The sequence below is a fragment of the Cavia porcellus genome, unplaced genomic scaffold (assembly GCF_034190915.1).
Source record: "Cavia porcellus strain 051 isolate PalLab524CR breed Dunkin Hartley unplaced genomic scaffold, mCavPor4.1 scaffold_6, whole genome shotgun sequence".
Lineage (NCBI taxonomy): Eukaryota > Metazoa > Chordata > Mammalia > Rodentia > Caviidae > Cavia > Cavia porcellus.
The window spans coordinates 7,470,927-7,491,096 of record NW_026947489.1 but is presented as its reverse complement, the minus strand read 5'-3'; the positions used below and the strand labels follow the sequence as shown (position 1 = coordinate 7,491,096).

Sequence of the window (20,170 nt, the reverse complement as noted above, 5' to 3'; positions counted from 1 at the left end):
CCATCTGAAAGGTGCCCAAGTCAAACAGAAAGTAAATGCCCAGTGCTAGGTCAATATTAGACTTCAATTTCCAGAGGGCATTTTCTGTATTTAACTTTGACTTGTTTATGCAGGCTGCCGTGCCTAGCATGGAATTGCTATACCAGATATGTGTTCTCCTGATAGGAAAAGAAGCCCCTGTTACAGTCAATACAGTTATTGCTAAATAATACATGAGTTTAGAGTCCGAGGAACTGCCTAAGGGGAGGATACTAAATATCCTATGATTCAGAATTTGAGAAACAGGTTTTTCCAGGAGCCATATATATATATATCTCCAGTTAGCTTCTACTAAGCCTCTCTGTTCAATTTTCATGAACATACCAAGTGGAATATCTTCTTTTTTTCAAACTTGTGAGAAAATGGAGAAAGTAGGAGAATTAGCTGTTGCTTTAATGATAGATTTAACAAACACAGAGGGTCCTTGGTTAGCAATGGTTGGACATTATTTTATTTTACTTTATGGTCATGCAAAAGCTACACACACTCAGTAGAAACTGTGCTTGAATTTGGATCCTTTCCTGGGCTGCAGGATATGTGGTCCCATCACCTCTTATGATGCTGGACAGTGGCAATGAGCCATCAGTAGCAAGAAGAGAAAAACCAGTATTTTGTAAACCATGTTGCTAGGATGTAATGTTCAGTATTTTAGGAGTGTGCAATGCACTTTTTACAATTTTCAGCTTATGACTGTGGGTTCATTAAGATATAACTGTATTGTAATTCAAGGAACATCTGTATATGTTTGTCTTAATGATATTAACAAAGTATGACCTCAGTCACTTTACCAGAAGTCAGCACCCTGTAAGATTTATATAAAGAGCCCCAGCAGGTGGGATCATGTCCTGTGCTGAGGCCCAGAAGCAGGGAAAGGAAGGCTCTGCCCTCTCCTCAACAGCACACGGCTGTGCTACTCATCGCTCGATTACCCCCAAACATCCTCTGGAAACTTCCCAGCTGTGCGGGCCCACTGCCTCAGGACTGCACACATCGGGGTCCTGAGGCCCGAGTGGGTGTGGTTAGCTCACCCCTCCTGTGGCTCCCCCAAAGTACTGGTCCAGAATGGTTTTGTTTGTGTGACGTTGGTCACACTTGTCCAGACTGGTACAGTTTAATTTTAAATGTTCCAAACTGGCCCAGGTCAGTTCCAGTACCAAAAGTCTTTTATGTATTGATTTTAGGGCAGTGAATAAACATAACCTGAAGTTTGTCATTCTAACCATTCTTAAGTGAACAGCACAGTGGCATTAAGTATATTCACACTGCCGGGTGACCAACACTGCATTCATTTCCAGAGCTCTCTCCACTCTGCAAAACTAAAACTCTCTTCCCCTTAAACACTAACGTCCTACACCTCTCCTGCCCAACCCCAGCAACCATCACCCCTTCTTCCAGTCTCTGTAAATTTGACAACTCCAAGCTGAGTGTGAGTGAATTAATATGTATTTGTCCTTCTGTGTCTGATTTATTGCATTCAGCACACTGTTCGAGGTTCATGCCTTCTGTAGCAAGTGTCAGAATTTCCTTCCCTTTTAAGGCTGAATATTTCATTGCATAAAAAATGTCTTTTCTTGTGTACTACATCATCCACTATGACTGTGGCACAGCGGGGCACAGAATCTTGCCATAAACCTCTGAAAAAAAACTACCAGTTCATGATCTTTGCAGATGGGCCAAACTGATCAGATTTCAGGTGATGGAATCCCTCCAGTCGGTTCTTTTTGTTTCATTCCTCTTGGAACTTGAGAAGCCCAAATGGAGGGTTTAGACTAAATATTAATGAGCTATTACACAAGAGAAACCTTGGGCAAGAATTTCTTCTTACATCTCCTGTAATTTTCAAATACAATGATGTAACGAACAAGAGCTGGATCTGCCCTTGCTCTTATTTCTGGGTGGATTTTGAGGACTTGTAAAATACAAGACAATTCCTCTTCCCTTGAATATTAGCACTGACATTTCTGGAAGCGGTAAGTATGGTGCCTTTTTCACACTTGGAATGAATGGATGAACAGTTGAATGAATGAAGGAAAGAACAAATAAAGGTATCAGGGAACAAAAAACAGCATGGAAGAGCTTCTATTTTTAAGCACTAGAAAAGAAAGAAGGGGTAACCCAGGAATCCAGAGACACCTAAAAGACCTGGTCTGGATGAAAGGTCCCAACCCAAACTCCCCCAGGAAGACACTGGCTGAGCAAGTCCCCACAGTGCTCAAATGTAGCGGATATTACTCAGCACGAAGATCAAGAACAGAAATTTCCTAGCCAGTTCCAAAGGCTGCTTTGAGGAGAAGGGAAGTGTCAGGGCTGGAGAAGAACTTCCTCAGAAATGTGAGTGGCCAGAAAGGCACAAAGGTCACCTGCAAGCGTGCGTTCTAAAGGAGATGAGGGCTGACCCAGAAGCGAGGACTCTCCAAACAGCAAGGTCTGGGCAAGGAGATCGCATGCCGTGCTACTTTCTTGGAGCAGCAGCCTCACATTCCGCGTCCAGGACAGGCTCACTGACCTGCACAGCCTGCTATAGCCAGAGCTGACCACTCTGGGGCAGACGCTGTGTTATCAGCACCAAGGACAGCGCAATCTAGTCTCTAGTCTCTAGTGACTGTTTCCTAAAAGCAGCCAGAGCAAACACAGACCTGAATTGCTCCTTAGCAATGAAACCAGAGGAGCTGTGCAGTGTGCTTCTGCAGCCCTAGTTCTGAACATCGTTCAGGCTCTGGCTTGGGAAGAAAGACTAGTTTCTCTTCTGTGAGGACAGATGGGGGAAGCAGCTGAGAAACCTGGACTCAGCAGGGTTTGGAAGCCGCTGTCTTCCTCACACAATATCTCTTCTAATGTGTCTGAGTTGTATAGTTTTTCTACACTGTCCATGACATTATCTGCCATAAGACTGGCAGCTACTCTTGCTGTGTCCCTATTACCACAGCACCATCTCTTTTTCAGCACTGGCTGTGACCTGAATGCTGTGGGGTGAAGACTCGGTGACTGCCATGCCATGCTGTCACGTCTTGGGCACGCATACCATGTGTGACATTATGCATTTCTGCATCTTGTGTTCAGCCATGTGGGCTTTCTTCCCGAACAGACGATGTTTCTAAAAATTGTTGCATGGAGCCCTGTGCTTCCTAGAAAATGTCACTGACTAACCGATTTTGTCAGCTGGATTTTGTCAGCCTCTAGTACATGTGAGGTATTGTGTGAGATGCCACAGAGAGCCAATACCAGGGGGAGAGAGAATAACACACAGGCCAACTCCTTGCCTTGGGTCCTGTCTCTAGCTCTGTCATTTCCCACAAGCTGCCGTAGACATAGACCACTGAGAAACTAGTGCAATTTGAGCCCCGCCCTCACACACACACACACACACACACACACACACACACACACACAGAGTGGTCATACTCTGCCTGTCCCAGACAGATATCCCCCAACTTCCTGTTCCGTTGCTAGTGATAACTCTGCCCATTCCATTCCACCAGGCCTGCACAGGCTGCCCCGGGGGACACAGTGGCCCAGCCAATGAATGCTTTCTTCAAGCCGAGACTCAGAGTCCCACCATCTTGCCTGCTGCATCCGGCCTTCATGCCTGCCTGGCCCTCAGCTGCTGTGCCCCAGTTCTCAGGAGCTCCTACCCCACCCACAGTGGCCTTTCTCTGTCTTCCTCTCATTACCATCTCAGCCCAGGTCCTCTGCCTTCCCTTGTCCTCTTTCAGGTCTCACGGTCCCATCACAATTCTAGCCCCACATGCCTCTATGTTCATCTCCATGGTCGATGTCCAAAAGCCCCTCTCAAAGTCCCAGAGCCTGTTTGAGTCTCATCTGCACCAAAGTTGGCTTGGAACACATGGGCTGGAAGGACAGCTGTCCCAAGTTCCATTCGAGGGGACACTTTTTCCCCCCAGTCTGGCTCCCCCCATAATGAGTTTTGAAACCCAGGGTTTGCCATGATTTTCCTGTGCACCCACAGTGCCTGGTACATCATAGGTGCTGTTGTGTATGGCCAGACAGGAGGGGATGCAGACCAGCTGGACCTTGTCAGTGGGGGAACTGGGGTGGACTGGAGTCGTCTTTAAGAGAGAGTGGGCTTCTGAGGAGAAATCAGGAGTAGGTGCCCACACTTGAGAGACTCTGTAGGCAGGGATGTTAGAGAAGAGGCCAGCTGCACCCTTCCTAGATTCCGAGAGCTGGGAAGGTCCTCCACTAACCCTGTGGCTCCCAGAAGCCGTGTCTTCAGTATCACCCACAAGCTCTCTCTCCAGCTCCATCCTCCCTGTTGAACAGGTTTGAACACAGGGCCCTCTTGGCCCAGCTCCCCCATCTGGACACCAGCAGCCACTCTGCTTTCTGATGGAGAGAAGGCCATTGCCGGCCCACTGCACTTCTCCCCATCCTCTTCTCAAGGCCGGGGGCTAACACTTGCTTTTATATGCCACCAAACGGGGCACTTGTGTGAGGTACTTGACTGCAGCATTCCTAAGGCAATCTCAAAAACTCCTTTGAAAATCAAGCCTCAATCAAACACCAAGTCACAGCCAAGGTGTCCCTGCAATGGACAGGGATAGACATTTGTGTGTTTGCTGTGGCCTTTTTTTACAGCTCCAAGGTGTGCAGCGGCTTGTACATAGCTCGTGGGTAAATTGAATGCTTTCAACTGAATGATCACTGAAGTCACATGTCTGAAGCCCTAGACATCTCCAAGGTCTAAGAGAGTAAGTCTGTAAAGGAAGAATTTCAGGCCCAGAGCCAGCTGCTTCTGGTGCCCTGTCCCCTGACAGACATCCTAAACTAACAGGTGAAGGAGGCAGGGGTTCCAAAGCAATCAGCTCAGTCCTTGCCAAGCCCAGACGCCCTGCAGATAACCCAGAGCAACCTAAAGAATGTGCCATATCAGTCCCACAAACCCACATAACCAGGATCTTTGGTGGCAGCAGCACAAGTGAACAGCCCCTGGAGAAGCACAGATCAGCAAACTGCTCTCTTCGAGGAAGGTGCAGAGATGAATTTCCAGGTTCACAAAACTCATGTCTGGGCCCATGAGACCAGAGACAGCAAAGGGGTATCTAGCTGAGCTCCTCCCTCCACTGACATCTCACTGCCACATGGCAGGAGATCACATGGTAGATAATGAAATGCCAGTTCCATCAGCACACTTAATGTGAGCCTGGCTGGCCCCAACTCATGAATCCCTTATTTACTGCATATAGACAAGGCCACATTTTAAGTCAAAACACCTCAATAAAATGAAGGAAAACGCCAAATGGATCATCTCGACTTGACTTGTTTGCCCTTTGCTCTGAGTTCTCATGAAGTCAGGACATGTGAGCCCCTAAAGCAGGTACCGTTTTACAGACTGCAGCCCCTGAGTCTAACGGCCACCTCACTCTTGCCATGATGCGCTTGCTGTGCCCAGCAGAGTTTTCCAGGCCTTTTGGTACTAAGGCAATGGACAAGAGAGTAGAAACAGCCGTATCTCAATGCAAGAGGATATTACGTAGCTCACCAACTCATCAGAGGTTGGTGAACTCACTACACACTGTTCAGAACTTGACATTATGTTTCCTGGGCACCTACCAAAGGCTGTGGGGTGCAGTGGGGTAAGTGTGTGTATAATGCACTCTGTTTAGCCCTTTGAAGCTGGGAAACCAGGGCTGAGGCATTATTCTTCCCACAGAGGGCTTGCTGGCTTCCTGTATCTTTAGGATGTTGCAGGAGTTACTGAGGGAACCTTAAAGCCCTTTGCATGGAGCTGTGGTCACTACCAACACCACTGCCACCTCCACCGTCACCCAGGGACCTTCTTTACTTTTTTTTTTTTAAGAAACATTAAATCTGCAGAAATGAAGGACTCCAGTGGTGATAAAAGTCACCGCCTTCCCATCACCACCATCTGGGGTTGGTATTGTGTTATCCTGGAATTCAGCTATATAGAGACCTTAAGAGCCCATGTATCCTGGCTCTCGCCCCCCAGGATGTGAGGCTTGGGTTGGGGTTTTCCCCCTGGGTCCTGCATGGAGAGAGAAGGGCTTGATGCACAGGATTTGTGGGAATCCCAGCTGGGCAGCACTGTGCTTGCCGCAGTGCATCTGGGATTTCACGCAGCTCAGCTGTGAGCAACGAGTGAACCTCCAAGAAGAGGAAGGATCTGCGGCAAGGTTTCCCAAATTCATTTGCCAAACAAAATAGTTGAGCCGTGGTATCTGTGGGTTCTGTATTTCGGGATTCAACCCAACTGTGGAAGGAAAGAAATTCTGGAAAAAAATGCATCTGTTTTGAAAATGTACTAACCATTTTTGTTGTTATTATTCTACTAACCAAGACAATAAAACAACTAATTACACAACATTTATATCATATTAGGTATTATAGATCATCTAGAGATTTACAGTGTCTGAGCGGATGTATACAGACTCTAACAAACACCACATATGAGACCTATGTGAGGCCCTGCAGCGACCATGGATTTTGGTACCTGCAAGGGACACTAGAACCTCCCTCCCTTCAGTCCTGGGGAATGAGTTACAGTCCATTCACTTTCTTGATAATTCTGTGCTGCACAGCCTGAATTAGTAAATACTGAGTGATTCTTCCAGGAGGAGATACAGCCTGGGATCCTGTCAACCAGCTGACCCAGAACCTTGTTTTAATAGGCTTAGGTTTAGGGGCTGGGGGTTTAGCTCAGCACAAGCACCTGCCTTGCAAGCAGGCGGTTGTGAGTTCGATTCCCGGTACCGATAAAAATGAAAAAGACAAAAAAAAAAATAGGCTTAGGTTTAAAAACACCTCGCTGAATAGCTATTTGTTATAAATAAGTGTATACAATTTTTATTTAAAATAAAACACTCACTGAGAGGACTTTAACATTTCCCTGTTCTCAATGAATCACAGGATCATAAATTCACTGAGCCTCTAGCCTACCACACAATTTTTTAAAACTTGGCCATTCAGCTCATCAATCTGTAAGTTTAGCCATATTTCTGTTCTTCTGTAACCTCATCACACTCTGTAGATGTCACTGCAGAGTAGCCACACACGGATGAGCAAGGTTTCTCTTCCCTTGTCTGGTCACATGGGACAGATGACCCCCTGGCACTGCCCTGCCGCACATCATGCTTGAGCAAAGTCCACCATCTGACACCTGTATTTTCTCTATCACACACTGCACAGCCTTCTTGAACTCCGGAACTCTGGCTAGCACTGCAGCACTACATCTGGGGGTGATTTTATCACTAAAACTTAAAAAGCCATTAACAAAAAGCACAGAAGCATTAGATGGAGCATGGAAAGTTTACAGCATGAGGGCTAAAAAAAAGGCAAAGCCTTGTTCAGCCTCAGCTGGAAAAACAGAAGCTGACCATGTCTGACTACAGGACTGTCCTAAGTGTTGACTTCAGGGTTGCAGATAAATTTAGCAAGCAAGTTCACAAATACGGAATCATGGATAAGGACCAAAATCTGGTCTGTTTACAGAACACCCCTAACAGCGTGCTTTGTGAAATCCTAATGAGGTTTCCCAGGACAGGTAGTTTATCTCTTTGATTTGAAAACTTTCTCCAGTGGAATCCCACATTACCTCAGTATTTTTGCCCACAGTATTTTTTTGCTTATATTTTCCAGTTTTTCCTCAATGGCAGGGCATGCACAGACATACATGGCACATCACCCAAGCAGAACATTGAGAGGCCAGGAAAAATAATCAGGAAAGTTACACGGCAATGTGGAGAAATGTTTATGACATGTCCGATCTTCAAGGCTGGTGACAGCATTACTTCTGGAATGCAATGGCAGCTATGTTACTGGTGATACAGTCTGCCAAGGAACACAGAGAAATGAAAGGAACTCATATGTCGAGGTGCTGGGAACCTTTGAGAACACACATCAATTCCCCATTTCGAACTCTAATGAACTTCTGTGTGATTGATGCAATGACTTAATAAATGCTATTCAGTACAGGTTGAACATCCCTTTGCTAAAAAGCTCAGCACCTGAAGTGCTTTGGATTTGAGATTTCATATTTTCTTGGGCATGGGACCTGCGTATAAATACAAAATTCACTTGCTTCAAATACATTTGCACAGATAGCCTGAAGTTAGCTGTATATAATAATTCTGTGCACTAGTGTTTTGACTTGTCTCAGGAGGTCAGGTATGGAACTTTCCACTTGTAGCATAGGTAGGTTCTCAAAATGCATCAGATTTTGGATTTTCACATTAGATACTCTCAACCTATTCTGTCAAAGTACTCAATTTTTCAGGCTTTATAATGAAAAATGAGGGTGCTAGGTCATTATTCTTGCAATGGGCTCTTCCACAGCATCACTCCTACAACTTGACTGAGATGTCTTATGAAATGCACATTAAGATGCAGAAGTCAGGCCAGGGATTTAGCTTAGCGGCCTAAGTGCCTGCCTGATAAGCACAAGGTTGTGAGTTCAATCAAGGTTGTGAGTACAAAAAAAAAAAAAAAAAAAAAAAAATCACAAAAAATAAATAATTTATAAAGATGCAGAAGTCCTGGGGTGCGCCCCCAGTGATGACCACTCTTTAAAAAGCAACAGTCTAAAATATTTAAGCAGCCAGCTTCACCCATCTTTCCCTTCAGACTGCCCTGCATGCACCTTCTGAGGGCTCGGTAGCCCTCAAACACAGCAGAGGGGCCTCACATCCTGTAGCCTGGTAGCCCATTTCACGTGAGGAACTCTGGAATTGGACCACTGGTGGTAGAAATGGTCTTGAAAGCAGTGGTCCAGTTCCAGAGTTCCTCACGTGAAATGGGCCCATTCATCAGGCGCCACTCAACCTGACTTTGTGGCTAGGCGGTCTCCCCAGATGGAACTAGTTTGTGAATGAATAGATGACTGACTGAAATATGAATGAAAGAAAAAAAGCTCCAGTCATTCCCTGGCTTAAATGAGCTCTTCAGAATCCAGGGCAAAAGAACTCGCTTAGGACACACATTCAACTCAGGAACTGAAGTTATCTGCTTTTCCGTTCAGTGTCCTCCTCCTGGTCCTCACAATGGCTAGGGACTTCCTATGCCACCATCTATGGTCATAAATTGGGACTACCAGCCTTTCATTCATTCACTGATCCCAAAGCTCTTCAAGTCAGAGTTCTGAGGAATTTCACCCAAGTTCACATCTGGTTAGCAAGAAGCCCCAGGAGCAAAACAGCTGGTCTTGCTCACTCCTCCCGACAAGTCCCAAATATAATTTTCTCCTGACAGAGTAATCTCTGACATGGATGCCATTTTCCACAACAGAATGCAGCACCTCACAGGCTCTGTGAGCCCCACATCAACCCCTGTGGTGCCATCACCACTGCTGGGGGCAAGTCAAGCTCTGCCAGAGACTGAGAAAAGATGACGGCCACGTGGTGCAGAGCCCGGGCTCCAGGCCCAGGGCCGCCTGCCCTTTCTTTATACCCCATGATAGCCCTCGCATGCAGAATTGCTGGGACAGGAGCACCCCTAAAGGAAAGTGCATTTCTATTTTATGTTTAGAAAGAACATAATTGCAAGCACCAGAAATCTAATATTGAGTCAATATGATAAACAATCCAAATACAAGCCTTTGCTATGTATTATATGTATTTTACATGCTACATATATTATAATCATATATATACATACACATACATATATATTTTTCAAACTCTTGAGCTTTCTGGGTAAAAAATAATTAAGGTTTTTCAGGTAGTCCATAGACAGGGCCAATACAAGTTTCTTTACACAAATACAATAATCACATCTTTAAATACTCATGACGGATTTTTTGTTTTTAAATGTCAGCCTTTTAAAAAGATGTGTTTACTAGGCTACATGCTTGCTTTGCTTTAATTAAAAGAAAATATTATTTTTATAACCACTGTCCATATCCGCATTCCTTTCTTTTTGAAGACTTTGTCCAACTTTCAAATAATTATTTTCAAAACAGAGTCACAATTCAGAGCTAAATACTCATCAGGACAAAGCCTGGAGCTTTCAGAGACAAGGAACCCAGATGTAGTGACCACTCAGAAATACGCTTCGGCCCTTGCGTTGGCCGGAGCAGTGTGTAAACGTACACAGCCCCATCCTTGCAGGTGCCATGCTGGCCGCAGGAAGCCACGGGCAGAGGTGAGAGCTGTCACTCTGATGCTCTTCTGCCATGAGAAATGCAGGGCAATGGGCTGGAACCCAAGCCTTCTGCAGGGTGGAGAGGCACTAGCTGCCACTTGGCCCCTGTGGGACTCTCCTGGTGTCCCTGCCTGGAGGGCTGAGCTTCACGGCAGTCCCTGTAACTGAATGGTGAAGAGCAGCTCATGCGCTGTGAGCCGGAGGGCAGCCCCCTTCCCCTGCTGTCACAACTCCATGACGTGCTCATTTTCAGCACCTGTAGGGGCACAGGAGCTGCACAGCTCATGGGATGCCCCTGCTCCCTTCCCAGGGGACAACCACCACCTACCTGCTCCTGTGTCCACTTTGGCCTCTCCTCTGGTGTCCTGATCTTGGTTTTGAAGCCTCTCTGGAGGTCTCCAGGGTGCTTGGCCTCGGGAGGAAGGTTCAGTGACTTGGGCCTGGCCTCATGCCGATTGGGCCCGTGGCTGGCCTCCCCAGGCACGCAGGCCTCCGTGGAGTCCCCGGGCCCTAGTTCGGGCATGTGCTCAGGGCTGGCCTCACTGACGCTGGTGATACTGGTCATGCTCAAGCTCATCTTGATCTCAGCCACGATCTGGTCAATGTCTTCCTCCTGGTCCTCCAGGTCTCCGTCCCCGCGCCTGGGGCGGTAGGGGGAGGCATTGCCTGCATTCCCGTTGGTCTCCGAGGGGTAGTAGTCCTGGTAACCGTCTTTGCTGGGACAGTAGTGGCCACCTTCTTCCTGGTCCTGGGCCTCCAAGGCAGAAGGCTCATCCTCCGGAATGGGTAGGTGGTCGTCTGGGTAATCCTGGCTGTCTTCAGCCCCATGGCTGAGGGGGTGCGGGCTTGCAGAGTCTGTCCACTCCTCCACGGCCTCCTGGCACTCATCGGTGTCCACAGGGTGTGTGCCGTGGGCCACATACTCCTCCCCATTGCAGTCCATGCCCTCCAGGTAGCTGTCATCCTCTGGACAGTAGCGGATGTAGTAGGTGATGCCCTCCTCTTCTTCGGGGAGGCCCTCATCATAGTCCTCCTCCTCGGAGGTGTTGTTCACATAGTCAGAGCTGGAGTCCCCATCGGGGCTGTGGTTATGGCACTCCTGCTGCTCAGGCGTGGGGCTCTCGGGTCTCATGGTGGCCAGCTCCAGGCCCGTGGGCACGTAGCTCTCCAGGGGCAGCTCCACGTCCTCATTCTCAGGCTCCTGGTCATGGGGCGTGGGGCCTGGCCTGGCCCTGTGGTCAAGCATGCTGTTGGCAGTGCTCGGACGGCTCCGGTGGGCCATGGTGGGTACTCAGACGGCCATCATCACCTGGAGGCAGCCACTGTGGGGAGGAATGTTTGAAAGCACAGAGTCAGAACCCAGAGACCATAGCCACGTTGAGAAATACACAGCCGCTCCACAGCCACCGGGTGCACTCAGAGCAGCGTGAACACGCATCTGTTCAGGCTGTGACTCTCCCACCCGGCAGCCTCACACACCAGGGACAATGTGTGACCACAGCAAGGAGCACAGGCAGAGCTCGGGGAGAGGAGAGGAGAGGAGGGGAAGCATCCCCATCACAGGATCCCCCTGTGGCCCTCAGAACTCCTGAGGCCTTCGTGACCTTCATACAATGCTCGCTCCATTAGGGGCGGCTCAGGGGCGGCTCTGTCTAAAAGACAGATAGCTGAAAGATGAGGTTGGCTGCTCTTGAAAGAGAAAAGAAGAGCCATCTGCCAGAAGGCAGGACGCTGAGGGGTATAAAGGCACATGAGGTTTTCCCAGGCTGCACCTGTGCTCCCGGACAGGGTGCACGTGCACTGAAGCATCACGCTGTGCCCTAGAACTGGCACAATTATGCATCAATTAAAAGTAAAGTGAGATAAAAATAATGAATAAATAAAGTACATTTGGGAGGAGTCCTCAGCAGGGTTCCATGTAGAAATGAAGGCTGACATTTCCCTATAATTTAAAATACTGCCCCGTCATTTAAAAAATCCTGTGAATGTGTAGAATTCTTGTGTAGAATTTAAAATAACATTGTACATTAAAACAAGAGCTAAACACGCCCACAGCTCCTTGAGGACACCTCAGTGCCCGCTCCTCCAGGTTTGGCCCTGCTTGGTTGCCTGCTCCCCATCCCATTCACGGAGGGACGAGGTGTGCAGGTGTCACTCTAGCTAAGCAAGGCACAGGGCAGCACCGGTGCCCAGCATCCAGGAGGACAGTACTGTGCAGCTATGGGAAGAAGGGAATCCAGGCTGCACCACGGCTCACGTGTCCTATGGGAGAGGACCTAGACCCCACACACAGCATGGCTTACTTCATTCTCCGAGCCAAGCAGAGCCACAGTGCGTAACAGACAAGGTAATCCACCAAGTCACCATCCGCAACTCTTTCTGCACTTTTTAAAATTTGGAAACAAGTTCTTGCTAAATTACCTGCACTGGTCTTGAATTTGTAATCCTTCTGCCTCAGCCTCCCAAGTAGCTGAGATTATAGGCATGCACCACCATCCCCAGCCTGGAGAAGATTTAGCAGGGCCACAGCTAGGAGGAGGGAAACTGGTTAAACTACGCTGGTTTTCTGGGATAAGGGAGGAGCTGGGATCGGGAAAAAGTAAAGGAGAGGGTGTAAAAACGTTTGGCTGAGGTTCTAACATGTCTTTTTGCTTATATTGCAGTTATTTATGTCTTAAAAATGTATTCCAGTAGTCCAGTAGAGAAATGAGAACTCAGTTGGCCATGGTGGAACATACCTGCAACCCCAGCTACTCTGGAGGCTGACGTAGCAGGTTCTAGGTCAGCCTGAGAAACTTACAAGAAGCTGTCTCAAGAAAATAAAATACAAAGGGCTGGGGGCAGAGCTCAGTGTGAGAACCTGGTTCGTTTGCCACTACTGTGAAGAAAAAGGAAAAGGAAAAAAGAAAGTAAGAGAGAACTTAGGTATTTGAAAAATGGTAAAATAGTGAATTCTGTATTTGTCTGTCTTACCACACGAAACAAACTTTAAAAAACAGCAATGAGATCTTACATTGAAATAGTAGGAGGAAAGGCTCGGTGGCTATTTAGGCAGAAGGAACCATGAACCTGAGCTCAGACACAGGAAGCATGGACAGGGAGGCGCCATGCCCGGGGCAGTCACTGTCCAGGCTTCTTTCTTAAATCCTGCCCCCTGGGGAGCTCACAGACTTGTGGCCCTGCACACCCTGCCTCTCCCACAGTGCTCCCAGCTTACAGCAGTGCCCAAAACACGTCTTGCTAGGAGACGGCCTTGCCAGATGGTCACAGTCACAGCATTAGGAACATTCCCAGAAGAACTGAGAAAGAGATAATTATCTCATCCAGTGCAGAGGCTCAGAGTGTGAGCACAATTACCAGTGGAGACGCATGCTTCTGATGTGTGAATTCATTCCAGAAATGTGCCACCAACAGGATCAGCCTTTCCTCCTGAGTCTGCGAGGGGCTCACGTGGGGCTGTCCCCTGACAACAGCCTGTGGGTGCTGTCAGTTTGCAACACCTCTTCAGAATGCTTCGCTGACTTAGAGGTGTCCCACACCAGGAAAACTTGGTGAGCAGGACCCATCCCCAGGGAGAACACTAGGGGCTCCACATCCACTGTGAATGGTAACCTGCAGTCACATCGAGCATCACGAGCTGACTTAAAGACAAGATATGATGGCACGACAGATTTGTGACATTCCCAGGGAATGGCCAGCCACAAAGGACGTGCTGTGGAGATTCTGTGAAGGACTCAGCAGCCACATTTTTCTGCACGCAGCCCCCAAAACAGCATTCCCCAAAAGGACTCCCCAGCAGCATGTGCTGCACAGTGCTAACCCAGGACCACAGATGTCCGTGCCCTGACGTCAGGGTGGCAGAGGGCAAACGGTGTCTGCAGGTACTGGCAGGTGCACATGCAGCTCCACTGCTCAGGGAGTGACACTACCCTACAGCATGCCGTATCCCCATGGCCTGACACAGGCCAAGCACACTGCAGAAACACACATCCTCTGTATCCAGAGGTTCTGCACCCTTGGATTCAACTAAATGCAGACTGAAGATATTCTTTAGCATTTCATCTGTACTGGACATGCAGAGATCCTTTTCTTATCATTTCCTAAAAGTCAGTATAACAACTATGTATATGGCATCCACAACATATCAGTGTCATGGTGGATTGTGTCAACTTGAGCAGTTTAGAAGCTTAACTAAATCAGCTCAGCAATTCTACACCCTAGGGTACAGAGGACGGACGCATCCTGGGGCAGCTCCTGTCTCTATATGCTTGGGTGTAGAAGATCCGCCCCAGGACAGCTTGTTATCTCGAAGGTATAAAGGGAAAGGAGGAAGGAAGAGTGGCTTCATTTACTCAGGAGCCCGTCTCCGTCTTCAGCTTGGCCATTGTCTCCTGGCTTCCATCAGAGACTCTTCAGCCTTCTAATGTAAACTCTCAGCTTCTGTGCGCATCCTTTAGCCTTTGACTGTAGACTCTTCAGCTTTGCACTGTAGACCTTTCAGCCTTCCAGGATAGATCACAGCCCTGATACGGACATGCACAGACACTGCAGCGAGCTCCAGACCCTAGACTGAATGTTTTGGTCTCCGGTGTGCAGACGCTCTGTATGCTTCCTCAGTGGGTGGCCATCATAAGCCAATCTGGTAATTTCTTATCCATTTGTGTATGCTGTGTTATATCTATCTTTCTAGTAAACACTGACAGAAACAATTAGATATGACAAGTCATTTAGAGATGACTCAAGATACATGAGACGGTACGCATACATTCTATGCAACTACTGGGCCACTTTATGCGAGAGACATGAGCATCCTTGGAAGATACCGAAGGACACTTCACCTTCACATTCTTGTCACAGAACAGTGTCTCATCACCTTTACTTCAAATTGGATGTCGTTTTGAAGATAAAATCTGTATGTACACATTCTTCGACATGGAGGTACCTCCCGCTATATAAAACATCCTTTAGGTAAACATAAGATTTAAGCACTGAAACACACAGTCACTGAGGTGGCATCACAGGAGAATAGGAAGAGACCCAGTTTGCTTTCTGCCACTGATCCTGCTCCTTCTTCAAGTCTTCAAATAATTACATGAGCATTTATTCCAGGTATGTAGCATTACCAGCCACCGTGGACTGCGGCTGTAATTACTCAATTCATTGCTCACCACTGCCTCTTATTCTTTGTGGGTTTTTTGGAAAGATTTGTTACAGCCTCATATTATTTTACTAGAATAACTGCCAAGGCCATTCTGCAGATAATCCTTTTATGTCTAGGAAATGGGTTGTTGCTCAGACAGAATATTTTTCGTGTGACATCCTTACTTGCTCTCTCCTCCAGCACAATTCCAGCTACACCTTCAGCTTGTAGATGTGCAGTTTAACACTAATATGATTTGTTTTACTTTGGTACAAAAATCTGATCCTTGTCTGGAGTCTTGTACAATTTTCTCTCCATTTTTAGAGTTCACCAATTCCATCAGGCTAGGTCCGGATGATATTAATCTCTGAGGTGTCACTTGGGGAACCCTTTCCACACAAGCTCGCCTCTTCTTTGGCAATAGGAAAATTCCTGCTGTTCCTTTTGGTTTTTTTCTTTTCAATTTCTCTCTCCCACAGCCTTTTCCTACATCTAGACCATTTCTGGGCTCTATCCTTCGAATCACTTACGTTCATAATACCCCTTTCATCCTTTTCCCCATGTGATACATACTAGTTTCTCAATTTGACTTTCCAAAACACTGATTCAGCTTTCAGCAGGACACAGCCTGTAACTTGGCTTTACCTCTTCCACTGGTGGAGTCCCCTGTGACTCAGGGCGGCCTCTCAGTGAGTGGTGGACAGAAGGCAGTGTTATGTACAGAGGGGGACGACATGTTAGTGCCCTGGCAGCAGCAGGACTAGTCATCTGGGTCTTCATAGCTGAGATTGAAGCACCCCTATTTTTCAGGTATGCAAAGTGAGCTGCCCTAAGCCAGATTCGCCTCCATCAGGGCAAAATGTCTCCACTCTTGACAGTTTCTGCAACTGCGATAAAACACTTGAAATAATCACTTTTAAGGAGGAAAAGTTTATCATGGCTCACTTTTTCAGAGGTTTCCACTCCTCAGTTTACAGTGGCGCTGCATGCCGATGAGCCCATCCTAAGTTAAGAATGTGGTAAGTCAGAAAAGCATTGATTGCTCTTCATGAACTTCACACCCTAGGCTCGCCTTGCCTACCTTAATCATGCTCAGCATACGCCAGCCACCAGCTGCACAAAACCATCTACTACAAAGTTTGCAATACAATTTATTGAGTAATTTACTGAATACTGTACTGACTGTCAAAAACAGAGCAGCTGTATGGGTGTGCTTCATTATCAATGTGGAGTAAAAAACTCAGAAGTTGTAAGGTGGGCCATCTGTCTTGAATTCTTATAAAAACTTCGATCTGTTTCTGGACTTTCTGGCCTATGCCTCTTCTACCTGCAGCAACAGTGCCACACTATTTTAATTACTGTGACTTTGTGTTTTAACGTTAGATACGGCAAAAGTCGGCCCTCATTTTCCTCTTTAGATCTCCTCCAGTACTGTCACATTTCTTCTCACAAATAAACTAAAAAGTTTTCGGGCCCAAGTGTCCTCCACTATTCCACTACAGTTTTGCTTGATATGGTCTTATAGACTATTCTAGGGAAATTTTTTTTACACTGACGACTTTGAGTCATTTTATCCAAATTCACCTGGGAATCTTGTCCCATTTATTTGAGTCTAAAATGTCTCTCAACAGCTTTGCTGTTTGCTTCATAGCCGTAGAGAGTAAGTTTATTCTTAAATATATTATTTTTGTGAGTCTTGCAAATGCAGTTTTGCTTTCATTATATTTTACCTGGATATCATTGGTATACGGCAAAATTGTACAGACTTTGTAAAAACATATCTTACTAACCTACTTTTAAGTCCTAATCGTTAACTGATAAGTAATGTTTCCCTAGGTAAAGAACACCTCCAAGTTATCATCACCCTGCTTCTCCTTCCCAGCATGCGGCCATCCTCACCAACCACTCTCCCTGGTACTTCCTGGGAAGAAATATGGGCTAAGAAACCTCCTTGATTTATTCCTAATTTTAATGAAAATGCTTTTGCTTTACCAGGGCTGGATGAATGTGAGATAAGTGAGCCACTAAAAATGTCAGGAACCAAAATAAGTAATATTTGAATTGCAAGACTTTAAAAATGAAAAATCATGCAAAAAAAATTTTTTTAAATTGATGAACAAAACATCTAAATGTTAAATGTTAATTATGTTTCTTCTTGCCTTACACTGCAATATGGTTCAGTAGGACAACAGCAATGATCCTGTTTTTTAAATGTTTTCATTCTCAAATATAATGCTGGAATCTGGCTAAAGAGGACTCCTCCCTAGAGTTTGACATCATGGACCTTGTGACCTGGGTCTATTTTTCACAGATACATGCAACTGCTCAGGAAGGAGCCACATCTTCAAAGGCTCTGCTGTATTACATGAAACCACTAGTTATTTTCAGTATAAGAGGAAAAGTCCTCCTGTTATGAAGACAAGAAGATCCTTGTTGAAATTCAGGTCTCCATTTATTGGAAGGTCTTGGGCAAGATGCTTAGAGGAGGATGGCCTTGCTCCCTTGGGAAGTGCAAAGACACATCTGTCTGCAGGTCCTGTAGTAGGTAGAATAGGAGAGTGTATCAGTCCATTTTCCGTCACTATAATGAAACACCTGAGGCTGGATGGTTTTATAAGGAAAAGAAGTCTATTTGGTTCACAGTTCTGAAGGTTCAAGGGCATGGTGCCGATGTCATCTTTATCTTGAACAGGAGGGCTTTTCCTCTTAGACTGAAAGTGCCTGGTGAGGTAAGTGTTAATTCAGCAGAGTCTTTAAAGATGTAGATGGTGGGTTGTGCACAGGAGAGGTATCACATCACCAGGCAGGAGGCCAATGAGCGATTCAAGGGCCAGGTTTGTTCTTCTAATAGATCGCTGTCTTGAAAACTAGCTCGGAGACTCTTGAGAACTACCTTACACTGTTCTAGGATAAAGAATCCTAAAGACCTAAGGACTAGCCACTGAGCCCCATCTTGTAAAAATTACACCATGTCCCCACATTGCCAGACAGGACCAAGTTTCCAACACATAAGCCCTAGGGGGACAAACAATATTCAAGGCATCATAGACCACAGACTGCAAGCAACCATGGCCAGCTAGGTCGGTGCAGGCCTGAACTCCATAAACACTTGATACAAGCAGTTAAGGAGGGTTTTAAATGAATGTTAAAGGAGAGAATGCCTGATTAGGAGTCTGTCTGAGATGGTTCTGCCCACACAGGTGGAATGGAGAGGCTGCGACCAGATGGCCTGGTTTTGTATATACTGTACCTCTCTACAATAGGACACGGGTGTATCTTGGTGACACTGCAAAAAGGGAAAAGCCCTGGAAGAAAGTCAAGAATTTCTCCCCCTAAAAGTGTTCCTGTAACTCTGATGGGCTGTATCAGTCGCCTTTCTGTTGCTAGAACAGATTACCTGCCACATACAACTTCAAAAAGGGAAGGCTTGTTTCAGTTCCCAGTTTCAAAGGTTTCAGTCCCTGGTCACCCAGCTCCAAGGCAGAAACGTCATGCAGAAGGGATGGCAGAGAAACACCGTGCGCTTCTTTGCAGCCAGGAAGCAGAGTATCATAAAACACGTCAGAGGAGGGAGTCAGGGTCGGGGTCAGAGTCAGGGTCAGAGTCAGATACAGCTTCCAAGCTTACAACCCCATGACCTCCGCAGACACACCCAGCAGTGTGCATCACTAATATCCGAGGCTTCTTTTAATGCTGTAAAGTTCACAATCAAGATGAGGCAAAATATGTCTATCTGGGGAGTGTGCTGGTTCAAGGCCCAAGATTCTGGGTAAGGGGATCTGATGTCAGAGGTACCAAAAACTCTACTCAAGAGAGATGTTTGTGGGTATCTGATGACTCCCGCTCTATGGGATAGTTCTGACTCCTTATCAACAAATACAAGATCCTCACTAGATGCCCAGGCCCACCATGCTCAAATCCTGTCCTATTCTTGATGGTAGAGATGGATGACAACTCACTAACTTTGAGATCCAGTTCCTGTGTCACCTTCACTGCTATCACAGCTCGAAAGTGGGTGCCCTGGGAGAATGAGACTGTTAGGAGGATTTCAGACAATTCCTGGAAAGTGAAGAGCGGTCAGGGAAGATGAGAAGGAAAGGTGAGCAAAAACACAGGTGAAATGAAGTGGTCCTGGGAAAGAAATAGTTTTCTTTCTGCTAGATTTATAGTATTTGCTATTGTTGATTTGTGCCCCCACACCCCAAATTCATGTGATGGAAATTTAAGCCACAAAGGTGGTATTTGAAGATGGCACCTTGGGGATGTGACTAGCACAGGTGAGGGCAAAGGGTGGGCCTACCATGATGGCATTAGTGGCTTTCTAGAGGAGGAAGGAGACCAGAGCCAATGAACCAGTCTGTCTCTCCACACAATGCCATCCATCATGCTGTCACCCAGCCAGAAGGCCCTCACTAGACAGTGGCATTGTGATCTTAGACTCCCCACATCCAGAACTGTGAGCCAAATAAACTTTCACCCTTCCTGGATTAACCAGGGATTAAGGCAATGCCCAGTTAAATTCAATCAATACGCACTCCCGCAAAGCACTCATGCCTTGCCACCCGCCTGGAAGCAGTCTGCAGCCTGAAAATAAAGACTATCGACTTCAACACCTCCACGGAAAAGCAACCATTTCTCCGAGCCCTCTAATGCCTGAAAAGGGGTTGTCTGACACAGCCACCAAGTCCCACCTGCCCGGGCGGCCAGCCTCTGTGAACTCACGGCCAGTGTCTGGGGACATTTCCATCGCTCCAAGTGCAGTGCCATTCTGGGATGTGGCTGCTGGGTGGAGACAGCTGCCCTGTGGGAGGTGTGAAGAGCCTCCCTGCTGCCTCGGGAGCCAGCAGAGATGTGACTAATCCAGCCTATCTGTTGGGC

The 20,170-nt window shown here is 46.8% G+C and overlaps 1 protein-coding gene across 5 annotated transcripts in view; it reads right to left on the bottom strand.

Moving 5' to 3' along the window:
- The window catches only part of Apba2 (amyloid beta precursor protein binding family A member 2), a 234,022-nt gene that overhangs the window by 49,875 nt on the left and 163,977 nt on the right, over positions 1-20,170 (bottom strand). For all 5 annotated transcript variants that reach the window (XM_063249880.1, XM_063249883.1, XM_063249882.1 and 2 more), the window contains one exon: positions 10,481-11,474. In XM_063249880.1, the coding sequence (XP_063105950.1) occupies positions 10,481-11,434 (954 nt within the window). In that variant the 5' untranslated portion in view covers positions 11,435-11,474. The remainder of the gene's footprint in view (positions 1-10,480; positions 11,475-20,170) is intronic.